General features: G+C 36.0%; 1 protein-coding gene across 14 annotated transcripts in view; it reads left to right on the forward strand.

The window, feature by feature from the left end:
• Positions 1 to 12,793, forward strand: part of PDLIM5 (PDZ and LIM domain 5) — a 208,361-nt gene that overhangs the window by 175,442 nt on the left and 20,126 nt on the right. For all 14 annotated transcript variants that reach the window (XM_003898978.3, XM_009207199.3, XM_009207204.3 and 11 more), the window contains one exon: positions 5,037 to 5,211. In XM_003898978.3, coding sequence (XP_003899027.1) covers positions 5,037 to 5,211 — 175 coding nt within the window. The remainder of the gene's footprint in view (positions 1 to 5,036; positions 5,212 to 12,793) is intronic.

Below are 12,793 nucleotides of genomic sequence, written 5' to 3' on the forward strand. Positions count from 1 at the left end.
AATTATTGTAACCTTAGGTTTGACTATCATAGTGTTGAAAATCCAAAGAAAAGATTAAATATGAATGTTATCATTCTGAACCTTTAGAAGACTCATAAATAGCAATTCTAAAGTTAACAAAAGAGATTCTTACCAACACTATTGGTTTGGAGAGAAGCTAATGGATTTGAATTTCTAGTTTTCTGGTGGTGAAAAGTATTTGGTACAAAAGAAAAAAAAAGTAATTTTTAAACAAACTCCCAGGGAGTAGAGATTAGCCATAAAAGAAGCCAATATTTAATGAAAGTTGCTCAAGTTTAAGGTTAAAAAGGAAATCTTGAGTCAAGAACCAATTTCCTCCTAATGTTCTCATTGTGACAGTTTCCTGACTTGCTTATTATTCAGTTCAAATAAGTCACAGTTTTTGTGACTTACATTCCTAGATTGTGAAATAGGGCTGATTCAATGCTCCTGTTTAATGTTATCATTAGAACTTAAAAGAAAAAAAAAAACTGTATTACAAACAAGTAGATTGTCATCCTTAAGCTATCTCTAAAGAGGTGTATTTTTTTTTTTTCTACATAGAAGTAGATGGTTTTTGCAATGGGTTCAATGCATTTGGAGCATTTTAGAGGCCAATGTACTACCCATGGAAGACTGGTTTTCTTTGTATGGTAGTGTAGTTCTCTACAAAATTATAATGGAAGCAGGGCTCATTTATGGTGCTTCCCCTCTCCCAAGACCTCACCCTCTTACACTTCCCTCTTCCCCATAAGCCAAGTGAGCAGAGACTAGGAGGCTGGCACTTGACTGCTCAAAGGTTGCCCATTCCTGTGCTAGAGCGGTGAGAAATTCAGTCTGAAGAAATGAAACATCACTTTATTCATACAGGAAATAACTGTGCCTTGGAAATGTTCAGGACTTGGTAATTAATAGAGCTTGTGTAGCTTTGTGTGCGGGCCAATGTGCTAGCAACGCAGAAACAAATGGAGGTGTGAGAATTTGTTTCATATCCAAAGTGGTTAAAATGGGGCAGTAACAGAAAGCAAGGCTTTTCTTCCCAAGAAAGGAATAGTGGTAGAGCTTAGAGCCTTTTTATGTGTGTTTGAGATACAGTCACATGTTTCACGTTTAAGAATGGCTTCTCATGCTAAATAAGTTAGTTCCCCATATACCTTCTCCTTGAGGCATGGGCCAGATGGATTATGTCCCATTTTACAATGACTGATGGAGAATTACCACACTCTTTTATTGCTAATAGTATCTCAGTGACTTAGTACTTTAGAGCTTATGCATAGATAATGTGATAAAATAAAGGCATGTGGTAGATGAAAGAGTTTGGCTTTCTTTGAGGTCCGATTTTCAGATTTTCCAATTGGTTACTTTCCCATTCTTTGAAATCCTGAACTTAATCCATATTTTTAAAGTATCCATCTCTATAGTCTTCTTTAAAAAGGCAAAAAAAAAAAAAAAAAAAGAGAGAGAGAGAGAGATTGGGAATATTCATTTTTTCATTTAATTTCATCATTTATTTGTAAGGTAATTTTTGGCTTGGATATAAAGAAGTATATAAAGTTTGTACTCATTTTTAAATAATTAATAATTAACTTAGGGAGGAAAAGATATTGACAGGATATTGATAAATAGCTGATAAATTATACATATGAGGGCTGTTACTTCTAGCTGGGGTGGTCAGAGAAGACTTGGGAGAAGAAAATGAAACTTATGTGGGCCTTACAGAATGGGAAAACTATGAGTAGCAGTAGAAAAAGGGACACTTCCTTGGCTGAGGGTCACAGAGGCAATGTCTGGTGTGGCATGTTCAAGGGATAGTGAATAAGCTATAGCATAGTTTAAGAGCAGACTCTGGAGCCAGACAGCCCAAGTTCAAGACTTTTACTTGCTCTGTGACTTTGGGCAGATTTTTAAACTTCTCTTTGCCTCAGATTCCTCATAAATTTAAAAAGTGGTACTAATACCAAAATCATAGGGCTGTTGTAAGGATTTAAGGATAGTACCTTCAAGACCAGGCTCATGCCTGTGGTCCTAGCACTTTGGGAGACTGAGACGGGCAGATCACGAGGTCAGGAGTTCAAGACCAGCCTGGCCAACATGGTGAAACCCCATTTCTACTAAAAATACAAAAATTAGCCCAGCGTGGTGGCAGGCGCCTGTAATCCCAGCTACTTGGGAGGCTGAGGCAGGAGAATCGTTTGTACCCTGGAGGCAGAGCTTGTAGTGAGCAGAGATCATACCGTTGCACTCCAGACTGGGCAACAGGGCGAGACTCCGTCTCAAAATAAATAAATAAATAAATAAATACTAGTGCCTTCAAATAGGATTAAATAATTGCACAAGTTAGATATTAAATAACTCTAATTTAGTCTAAAGATGATGGCAGTGATATGTGGGGAAACAGCAAGGACAAGGTTTTACAGAAGATTAGAGTGGGCTTATTGAGGGACTCGACTTTCAGGACTACATATAGTTTGTAATGAGTTACAGAGGCTTTATTTTAGAAGCAGGAACATATGATCAGAGTAGTGTTTTTGGAAAAATAATCTAGCAGAATAGGTAGAAGAGGAGGCTGGCCGCAGAGAGTGGTTAGGAGACTTGCAATAGTCCAGATTTGAGGAATTCAAGACCAGAATTCAAAAGATAGAGGATGGGTTTGAATTAGAAAGGAAGGACAGACCTGAGAAAGAAACATTTTCTATGAAACAGTTGTTAGAGTCTAGGGAGTAACCCTTGGGGACATAGGAGGCCGAGTTCTGTGCCTGCGTGAGTGGGAGAATGCAAGCATCTAAGGAGTTCTTGGCAAGAGCTGGTCGTATGTACAAGAAGAAGAAATATATTTTACATGTCTTGAATTTAAAGATAATAACTGGTGTTAGAGTTGAAAATGCCCTTGAGAATATGTATTTGGTGCTCCAGAAGAAATCAGGCCTGGATATAGAAATTAAAGATGCACAGAGGTAAGAGTTGGGCTGTTTTGGCAAATTAGGTAACAAGAAAGAAAGTAGTGTACTAAGTGAATATTACAACACTTTTCTTCCCCATTTCTATAAGAGAAAGTGTGGTTCTAAGAGAATGGAAGCGTGTTCCTAGTCCAGTTGACTTACTTGAAACATGGGCAATAGTAGAGCTCCCTGGCCTGAAAGTGCCGTTTCATAGATCAAGTGCCAGGCAGCGCACTGTAGAAGATGTGCGAAGTGTCTATAAACGCTGGGTTTCTGGATCTGTAATTGCACATTATTGCAAACAGGCTTTATTCTAGTGAGGGAGAATTATCATATCAATTATCCTAATTAATCTTTCCCAATTCCAACTACACTTTAATATACTGTCAATGTGTTTTTACATATATATGTATATTTATGTAAATACATTCATCTGTATAAATATACTCTTAATTTATATTATTTGTATGCTTTTCTTAAAAGCTGTTCCTTTTAGGCTACTTTCATGTGCACCTTTTCTCTTCCACTAGATTTTAATAGGCCGTGTGTTGGTTTCAATCCTCACTGTTTTCTCATTCATTCACTTCTGTATTGATTCCAGTTTATTTATTCATTCATTCGTTCTCTCCAGGCACTGTTAAGTTGCTAGGGTGCTGAATAAGACATAATTTCTGCCCTCAAGGAGTATACTATCTAGTTAGGGGAAGGAAAGGCACAGAAATAATATAGCAGAAACAGTAATAAAGACATTAGCAGAAAATTATGAGAACACAGAAGAGAAACATTTAATCCAGATTATATGGAAAGGGTTGGGGAGAAATGTAGTTCAGGGAGAGTTTTTGTAGTAGTCAACTTCTGGGCTGAGACTTAAACAATAAAGTAGTGGTTACTAGGTAAATAGGAGGAAGGGTAGAAAATGCCATTACTGATGGTGAAAACAGCCTGAGCATACACAGACCCATTCACAAGAAAAAGTGAGGCAGTTTAGTGTTACTGGAGCATAAAGTGAAAGGCAAAGAGCAGTTAAGATGAATTTGTGGGGCAAGCAGAGACGGGGCATTTGTATGCAGCACATATAAGCAGAGACTACGTTCAGGGGTCAAATAGGGAGATCCTTAAATGCTATTGGGTCAGATTTCAGTCTTAGGTGGCAGTTGGGAGGATGAATATAAGGAGGACAAGACATTTTTGGTAGCTGGTCGAGGTTGGTGACATTGAGGATCTAAATTAAGACAGTATTATAGGAATAGGGAAGAGGAGGCAAAGTTAAGAACAGTGTGGAATATCAAAGCAGCAGGACCTATTACTACGAATGTGAGGGAGGAAGGACCAAGGATGCTTCTTATGGAGCTGCCTTCTATTCCTGGGTGACTGGTTGCACAGTCTACTTAGAGAATCCAGGAACAGAGAATACAGTGAGTTAATTTTTGGTTTTGTTATCTTCGACACATTGGAATTTTTAATATATCTATGACTATATTTGGAATTAAATCTAATTAGTGGTTAGTAGAGATGTCTAGATCATTAGAGATAACTCACCTTCAATATTTACCTTAACTATATCTCCTCATAGAAGCAGAGGTATGGGTCACCTGAGGTCAGGAGTTCAAGACCAGCCTGACCAACATGGAGAAACCCCGTGTCTACTAAAAATACAAATTAGCTGGGTGTGGTGGCACATGCCTGTAATCCCAGCTACTCGGGAGGCTGAGGCACGAGAATCGCTTAAACCCAGGAGGCGGAGGATGCGGTGAGCCAAGATCGTGCCATTGAACTCCAGCCTGGGCAACAAGAGCGAAACTCTGTCTCAAAAAAAAAAAAAAAAAAAAAAAAAATGCAGAGGTAACTCTGCTTTTCTTAAAGCATTCTGTGCATATATCTGTCATAATTCTTTTACTTTGTTGGAATCTTTGGTTTTCTTTCCTATTCACCTACATAGTCACAGCCTAGTGTTTGATTCATAACCTCACTGTAAATGTGAGTGAGTGAATAGCAAGTGAATAGATTATTATTAAAATAATAATTTCTATTATTTGATTGTTAGGAAAAGTTTATATGTGGTTTATTCTCATTCTGATTCTCTGTTTTAACTCCTAGTGCCTTCCACTGGAAGAATCTCAAACAGCGCCACTTCCTCAGGATCAGTGGCACCAGCCAGCTCAGCTTTGGGACAACCCCAGCCAAGTGCCCAGGACACTTTAGTGCAAAGAGCTGAGCACATTCCAGCAGGGAAACGAACTCCAATGTGCGCCCACTGTAACCAGGTCATCAGGTTGGTTGTTTTTTGAAATTTTCTTGAAAGTACTTAATATCAATATTAGGGTTTTTTGGGTTTTTTTTTGTTTTTTTTTTTTTTTGCATTTTGAAATATGTGTAATGTAATTAGTGAAAATTTTCTTGCCATAATCCTATAGAGTACTAATTATTGAGTAGATAAATATGAATATCTATCCATTAGAATCTATTTTAATGAAAGGTAATACAGAGGTCTGTGAAAATAAAAGTACTAATTGCATTTGTTGTCAGTTATCAATTCCTATTAGAACTAAGGAAAAAGTGATTAATGTGGCCTTTCAGAGAATAATAACATTTTAAGACTCAAAGGGACCCTGAAAGTCATTTATCCTAATTTTATTATTCTACAAATTATAGAACTGAGGACATTCATTTAGATGAAAAATAACTAGTGACATTAAATAACTTTGAGCCTTAGAGAAAAAGAAGATTGGATTTTTGAGTACGCAAGCACTGAAAGGTACCTTCAGACCTATTCATAAATGTTTTGAATGTTAGATTAGGTAATGACCTGCTTCTTTAAAGTATGTTTTATCCAAATCTATTTATTGTCTCTTAATTACAAGAAGAAAAAGTCTCAGAGATCTTAAGAATGCACTGTACTGCACCTTATTGGATCTCTCAGTATTTCTGAATAAGGGGCTTTTAGAATGTTAGGCAGTGTAGGCACCAATGCTGATTGCAGACATCCCACCCAAAGGACCTTGTTGCACTTCATGAGTTACCTTGTTGGCAGAAACAAATCATCCTTTGAAGTGATTTCTCAAGCTCTCTTCTTTTTAAATTTATCCTACTTTGAAATAATTGAAACAGTGACTTCTCTAAAGTTGAATAAGGTTAAAACTTAATTGCATTTTCATCTCTTCTATTACATAATTATAGCATAATGTTTCTAGGTAATATTTAAAATGGAGTCAGGAAACCTCAATACTTTATTTAAGAGTCAAATATAAACACCCCTCTCTTTAGCCTACTATTAATTGAATAATATATGTGTCAAGAACATAGCACACAGTATGCCATTCAAAATTGAATAGTTTTTTTTTTTATTTTAAAGGTAGTCAATGTTCATTGTGACATTTAAAAAACATAGAAACACAAAAAACAAAAAACAAAGTTTGCACATAATCGCACCTCCCAAGGTAACCACTATTACTATTTTCTTTCAGACTTTTAAAACATTCACACATAAGGACAGATACTATTTTATAAAAATGGAATCTTAATACAGTATTTTGTAAGCTGTTATTTTTCCTTTAAATAGTATTTTTCAGAGTGAGTACCTGCTTAGTAAGAATTAGCCAGCAGCCGTGGTAGTGGTAATAGTGGGTTTGGGGAGAAAGGGAAAATCAGTAAAGGTTTCCAAAGTCTAGAGCAGTATTCAACACACAGAAGGCATTCAGGAAATATTTAACTACATAGATCATACATGACTCTAGACCCATTCATTCATCATTTAGGCCATAATGTCAATTTGGTTAGTCATTTTCCTGAAAGTACTAGTATGGGGTCCTGTCTTATAGAAATATTTAAACTAATATAAGATCTAGTATGTTGCTCCTTTATCCTAATAAAGAAAACAATGTTTTAATACTACCTGCATTTAGCTGTTATATTTTTGGTTTAATATTGATAAAATAGAAACAAACTCTGACTTGTAACATGGCTTCTGTAAGTTATAGTACTTTGGTTGCCTAGACTTATGCTTGGGGATACTGTATTCTGGATAAAAACACCCTTTGTGGAGATGGGAGTCACTGCTGTTATTTGTATGCTATTGTAAGCAAGTAATTACTGGGTGAGTTAACAAAATGTCATACCACATCAGTTGCTGATTCATGTTGTCTAGTTATCAAATTCCATGATATCATGTAATCACCACTTCTGGCACTTCTAAAAAACTTAGTATGGAGAAAATGTGAAGATCAAAGTAGAAATTACATTCACCACCCCTACCTGCCTTGGTTTTAAATTTAACGCCAGGCCAGGATGCAATTTTAATGCACAATCAGCCTGCCGTGTAAAATAAATATGTGTTATGTTAACATGAGTAGCCATCACTTATTGCTCCCTCATCTGTTAAATGTTATATTGTTCTGGATTATCCAGTACTTGTTATCAGTTAAGCATTAAAGCATCATTTACTAAGGAAGTTAATAGGAATGGGGATTAGTTCATGTCAAGATCATGTAACAGTAATTAACATAGCACATTTGCCTGGTGCTCAAATGCTTAAGCAACTTGAATCAATTGTGGTCAGTTCAGAGGCCTAGTCAAAGCATAATTCTAGTTATTGGCCTCAGTGTCACTATTACTTACCAAAGCAAGAAGGCTTTAGATCAAGTGACATTCTCTTGGACACCTGTTTTTAAAACGAGCTGCAGTTTCAGGCTTGATACCTTCAGTGTAGACTATTATACCCTGGCAAGCTTGGAGAAGTTTAAATTTATAATTTATATTGTGAATTTTCTACCATATAATTTATATTGTTTGTACTAATTTATATTGTTTTGTTTTATATTTACTTTTCAATATTTCAAATTTGCCAAAAACCATTTTTTATGTAAAGGCAAACTAAAGCACATTTTATGTTGTATTTTATTATTATTATTTTTTTCAGCAGAGTTGATTGTTTTAGAAAACCTCAGCAATCTGAATGTTAGAACTGAACTGGTTGTCTCTTTATAGAACACATTCAGTTTAAAATTCCGTAATCTTATTTGGATCTAAAGTTTGAAAATTTTTTGGTTTATTTGAATTGTGAAAAGTTTATGGATATTTTGCCTAAATTGTATTATGGAGACATCACTTTAGCTACAAATGAATAGGAAGTTACATTTTAGGAACTTCTGTTAAAGCTTTAAGTTTGCTATGGGACATTTTCAGTCAAATTATGATAGAAGCATCATTTATTTGACTCATACTTGTGAATAGATTGACTGTTGGAGTGCTAGGATAATAGAGAATCATAGAAAATCAGGCAGTTGTAGCCAAAACCATATTTCAGTTTCCCTGGTAGAATGGGGTTTTGAACAATCTAGCTTATTTCTTAAGTGTTACATGACCATTTGTATTACATGGAGTTAACTGAACTATTTATGTTCAGCTTCTTGACATCTTCGTGAAAGAAGTAAGGGGCTTATAGTGCTTGAATTTATTCTTAAATATGGAATGCTTAAATAGCCACATTACTATTGTTTTGTCTTTGCCTACAGTACATCACCAGAAAAACCATATACAGCCAGTCCATTGTTTGTTCCAGTGAGAGAAAAAAATTTAACATTATTGATTTGTTTTTTGCTCAGTGGTTTTCAGACCTGCTCTGAGGAGCACCATCTCAGTTTACCAAGGAAAAACATGCAGAATTTTTTGCTTGTTTTACTATTTGTTTCAGTCTCTGAGCAACCCTTTATTTATAGGTTTTATTTATCATCCCCACTGATTAAGATTTGACTTGAAAATAAAAGGCCTCCTGGCAATGTATTAGCCCTTGTATTTAAGGAAACAACTAAAGACATTGACCAAGACTCATAAGCAAGGCAGAGACCAAGATTTCACTATTTACTGTTGTGAAAGATTAGAAAGAACATAAATGTGCAGCATCTGTATAATGTAATTTTCAGATAATAGTTAAATACGTTTTGTTTTTGAGGCCGGTCTCGCTCTGTCACCAAAGACCTGAGTGCAGTGGCGCGATCCTGGCTCTTTCGAAGAACCTCTGGTTGCTCATTCTCCTGCCTCAAACTCCCGGTGGCTGGGACTACAGAGTGCCGACCACATACCGGCTCATTTTCATTTTGTGAGGCAGGGGTTTCTGCGTGGTCATGATCTCCTGACCGATCTCGCCACGCCTCGGCCTCAGGATTACAGGGACATGGACACTGCGGCAGGCCAACGGTCATGTTAATGCTGTTTTAGCATGTTAAATATTTGCTGGTACAGATTTTGACAACCCTGTGAGACAGTTGCTATGATTATTCGACTTCAAGGTTGAGAAAATTGAGGCACAGAGAAGTTATGTATTTGTTTGAAGTTACATATATAGTAAATAATAGAACCTGAATTTGAGCCCAGATTTGTCTAACTTTAATTTTTTTCATGCTTTTCACTACCACTACATAGGAAATGTTTATAGTATCACATTAATATGGCAAAAATGAAATAAGGAACTCTAAAGTATGATTCCAATTTTGTGTAAAGAAACTATACACCAAGATATGTATTTAAGCCTGATAACAATAAAAATAACTACTATATATTGAACATGATTGGTATCATACCACGAACTTTTGTTTTGTTTTGTTTTGTTTTGTTTGTTTTGTTTGAGACGGAGTCTCCCTCTGACACCCAGGCTGGAGTACAGTGGTGCGATCTTGGCTCACTGCAACCTCCAACTCCCGGGTTCAAGTGATTCTGCTGCGTCAGCCTCCCAAGTAGCTGGGACTACAGGCGCTGCCACCATGCCTGGCTAATTTTTTGTATTTTTAGTAGAGATGGGGTTTCACCGTGTTAGCCAGGATGGTCTCGATCTCCTGACCTCATGATCCGCCCGCCTCGGCCTCCCAAAGTGCTGGGATTACAGGCGTGAGCCACCGCAACTGGCCCATTCCAAGAACTTTATTAGTATCATTCTACTGGATCCCCAAAATACCTCCAGAGAATTGACATTATTCTTTTAAAAAAAAATTTTATGTCCATAGGTTTTTGGGGAACAGGTGGTATTTGGTTACATGAATAAGTTCTTTAGAGGTGATTTGTGAGATTTTGGTGCACCCATCACCTGAGCAGTATACACTGAACCTAATTTGTAGTCTTTTATCCCTCACCCCCTTCCCATCCTTTCCCCCCGAGTCCTCAAAGTCCATTGTATCACTTTTATGCCTTTGCTTCCTCATAGCTTAGCTCCTACTTACGAGTGAGAACATACGATGTTTGGTTTTCTATTCCTGAGTTACATCACTTAGAATAGTAGTTTCCAGTTCCATCCAGGTTGCTGTGAATGCCATTAATTTATTCTTTTTTATGGCTGAGTAGTATTCCATTGTATTTATATACCACAGTTTCTTTATTCATTGATTGGTGGGCATTTGGGCTGATTCCATATTTTTGCAGTTGTGAATTGTGCTGCTGTAAACATGCATGTGCAAGTATCTTTTTCATATACTGACTTATTTTTCCTGTTAGTAGATATATTCTTATGCCTGTTTTACAGATGGGAATACAGAGACTTAGATTGATTTGCCCAAAGTCACAAAGCTGGTTAAATCGTAGAGCCAGGGCTGGAACCCATCTGTTTGATTCTGAAATACATTCATTAATTCATTAAATATTTATTGAGGGTCCTATAATGAACCAGACACTGTTTTATCTCACTGATTTTAGAAATATAATAGTAAACAATACATATAGCCAGTGTGCTTTAGAAAAAGACCAAAAGAGAACTGTACCCCAAAATTGAGTTATAATCCCCAGATAACTGGATTTGATGTGATGTTTATTTTCTTCTCTCTCTGACTTCAGTCTTTCTAATTTATTGCACAGGGGTGTGTGTGTTTGTGTGTTTGTGATTAGTAAATATACATACAATGATATATATTACTGTATTAAATCAGAAAAACACCCTCAGTAAACCTGCCATAACTGAAGAGTAAGGCAATGTACTTTTATTCATAGTGTTTGAATGAGAAAGAAGAGAATAGATAATAAACAAGTTGAACAGTTAAATATTCTCATCTCCCCTCTAAAATTATTTTGTACCACATGTAAGTATTCTTAAACTCATATAGGTGACCTAGGGCTCACTTTTCTAGTTTCTCATCTAATACAAGAGTATAAGCAACATTCGTTGAGTATTTTGTGTGTCGCTTTCCTTAGGTATCACTGGCACAGAAATCAAAGACATGCTCTTTTTCCTTAAGAAGGTTACTGTTATGAACTGAATTGTCTTCCCAAAATTCATTTGCTGAAATCCCAAATTCCAGTACCTCAGAATGGGACTATATTTGAAGAGGGCATTTGGTCTTTAAAGAAGTAAAATGAGATCAGTAGGGTGGGCCTTAATTAAATTTAACTGGTGTCATTATAAGAGGAAATTGAGACACTGGCACATACTGAGGGAAGACCATGTGAAGACACATGGAGAAGGTGGCCATCTATACACTAAGGGGAGAGGCCCTCTTGACATCTTGATCTTGAACTTCTAGCTTCCAGAACTGTGAGAAAATAAATTCTTGTTGTTGAAGTCACGCAGTCTGTGGTACTTTGCTAAGGCAGTCCTGGCAAACTAATTCAGTTTATAGTCTAATCAAAAATACAGACAAGCAAATCAACTAACAAATTAATATGCTAAGTCGAATAGAGATACATCTAGGATTACATCGGTGCAAAAAGGAGAGGTGAGGATTATCCAACTTCAACAAACCAATTTATTTTATTTGAAAAGAATGGAAAGCAGTAAGGTTCAGAAGTCTATTCATAATCAAATCAATATTTTGTACAACAAATGTCCATTGAAAACTTCTATGCAAGTTACCATACTGGCACCATGGTATATATTTCTAGCATACCCCATGCTCACACCCGAACAGATGGGTGTGACTGGAAGGAATCCCACAATCACACTTACCAGTCTCCTTTTAAATTCATCACTACTACTCTCAGGTGTGTTCCTTCTTTTCCCTGGGTATATGCTTAATAGTAACGAAAGACTGCTGTTTCTCTAATATGCTTACTTTCCCACTTTCCCCCAAAAACCCATTTCACATCTTCTTTCTCCTCAAACTACTAAAATCTCCTTTCCCATCCTCACTATTAGCTGATGACTTTGATTCCTCTTTCACTTTTTTATGTAGGAAAGGGAACAAAAAAGACATACAACATAGAGAAAATGAATAGCAAAATGCCACTAATAAATCCTACTTTATCAGTAGGTTACATTAAACATAAATAAATCACACACTCCAGCTAAAAGAGAGAGTGAAAGGGTAGATAAAATTACGATCTAACTATAAGTTGTCTGCAAGAGAAACAGTTTAAAATAAAAGATACAAATATGTTACAAGTAAAAGTATAGAAAAAATTATGCAAATAGTAATCGTAAGAGAGTTAGAATGACTATACTAATATCAGATAAAATCGATGTTAAGACAAAAAAAATTACTAGAGACAGAGTAGTACATTTTATGATAAAAAGTTCAATCCATCAAGAAAATGTGAGTTATAAACATATATTTACCTAACAGCATCAAAATAAGTGAAATAAAAACTGTCAGAATGGAAGGGAGTAATATATATAATTCAGTAGTAATGGTTGGAAACTTCAACACTCCACATTAATTAATGGATATAATTGATGACTGGTCAGAATAGCAAAAAGAATTAGAAAACTTGAACAACACTAAATACCAAGTAGACTTTAACAGGTATCTATAGAACATTCCACTCAGCAACAGCAGAATCCAGCAGAATTATATATTCTGACGTGTATGTGGAATATTCTCTAGAATAGACCATATGTTAAAACATAAAACAAGTTTCAATAAATTTAAAAGGACTGAAGT

Source organism: Papio anubis, chromosome 3 (genome assembly GCF_008728515.1).
Source record: "Papio anubis isolate 15944 chromosome 3, Panubis1.0, whole genome shotgun sequence".
Taxonomy (NCBI): Eukaryota; Metazoa; Chordata; class Mammalia; order Primates; family Cercopithecidae; genus Papio; species Papio anubis.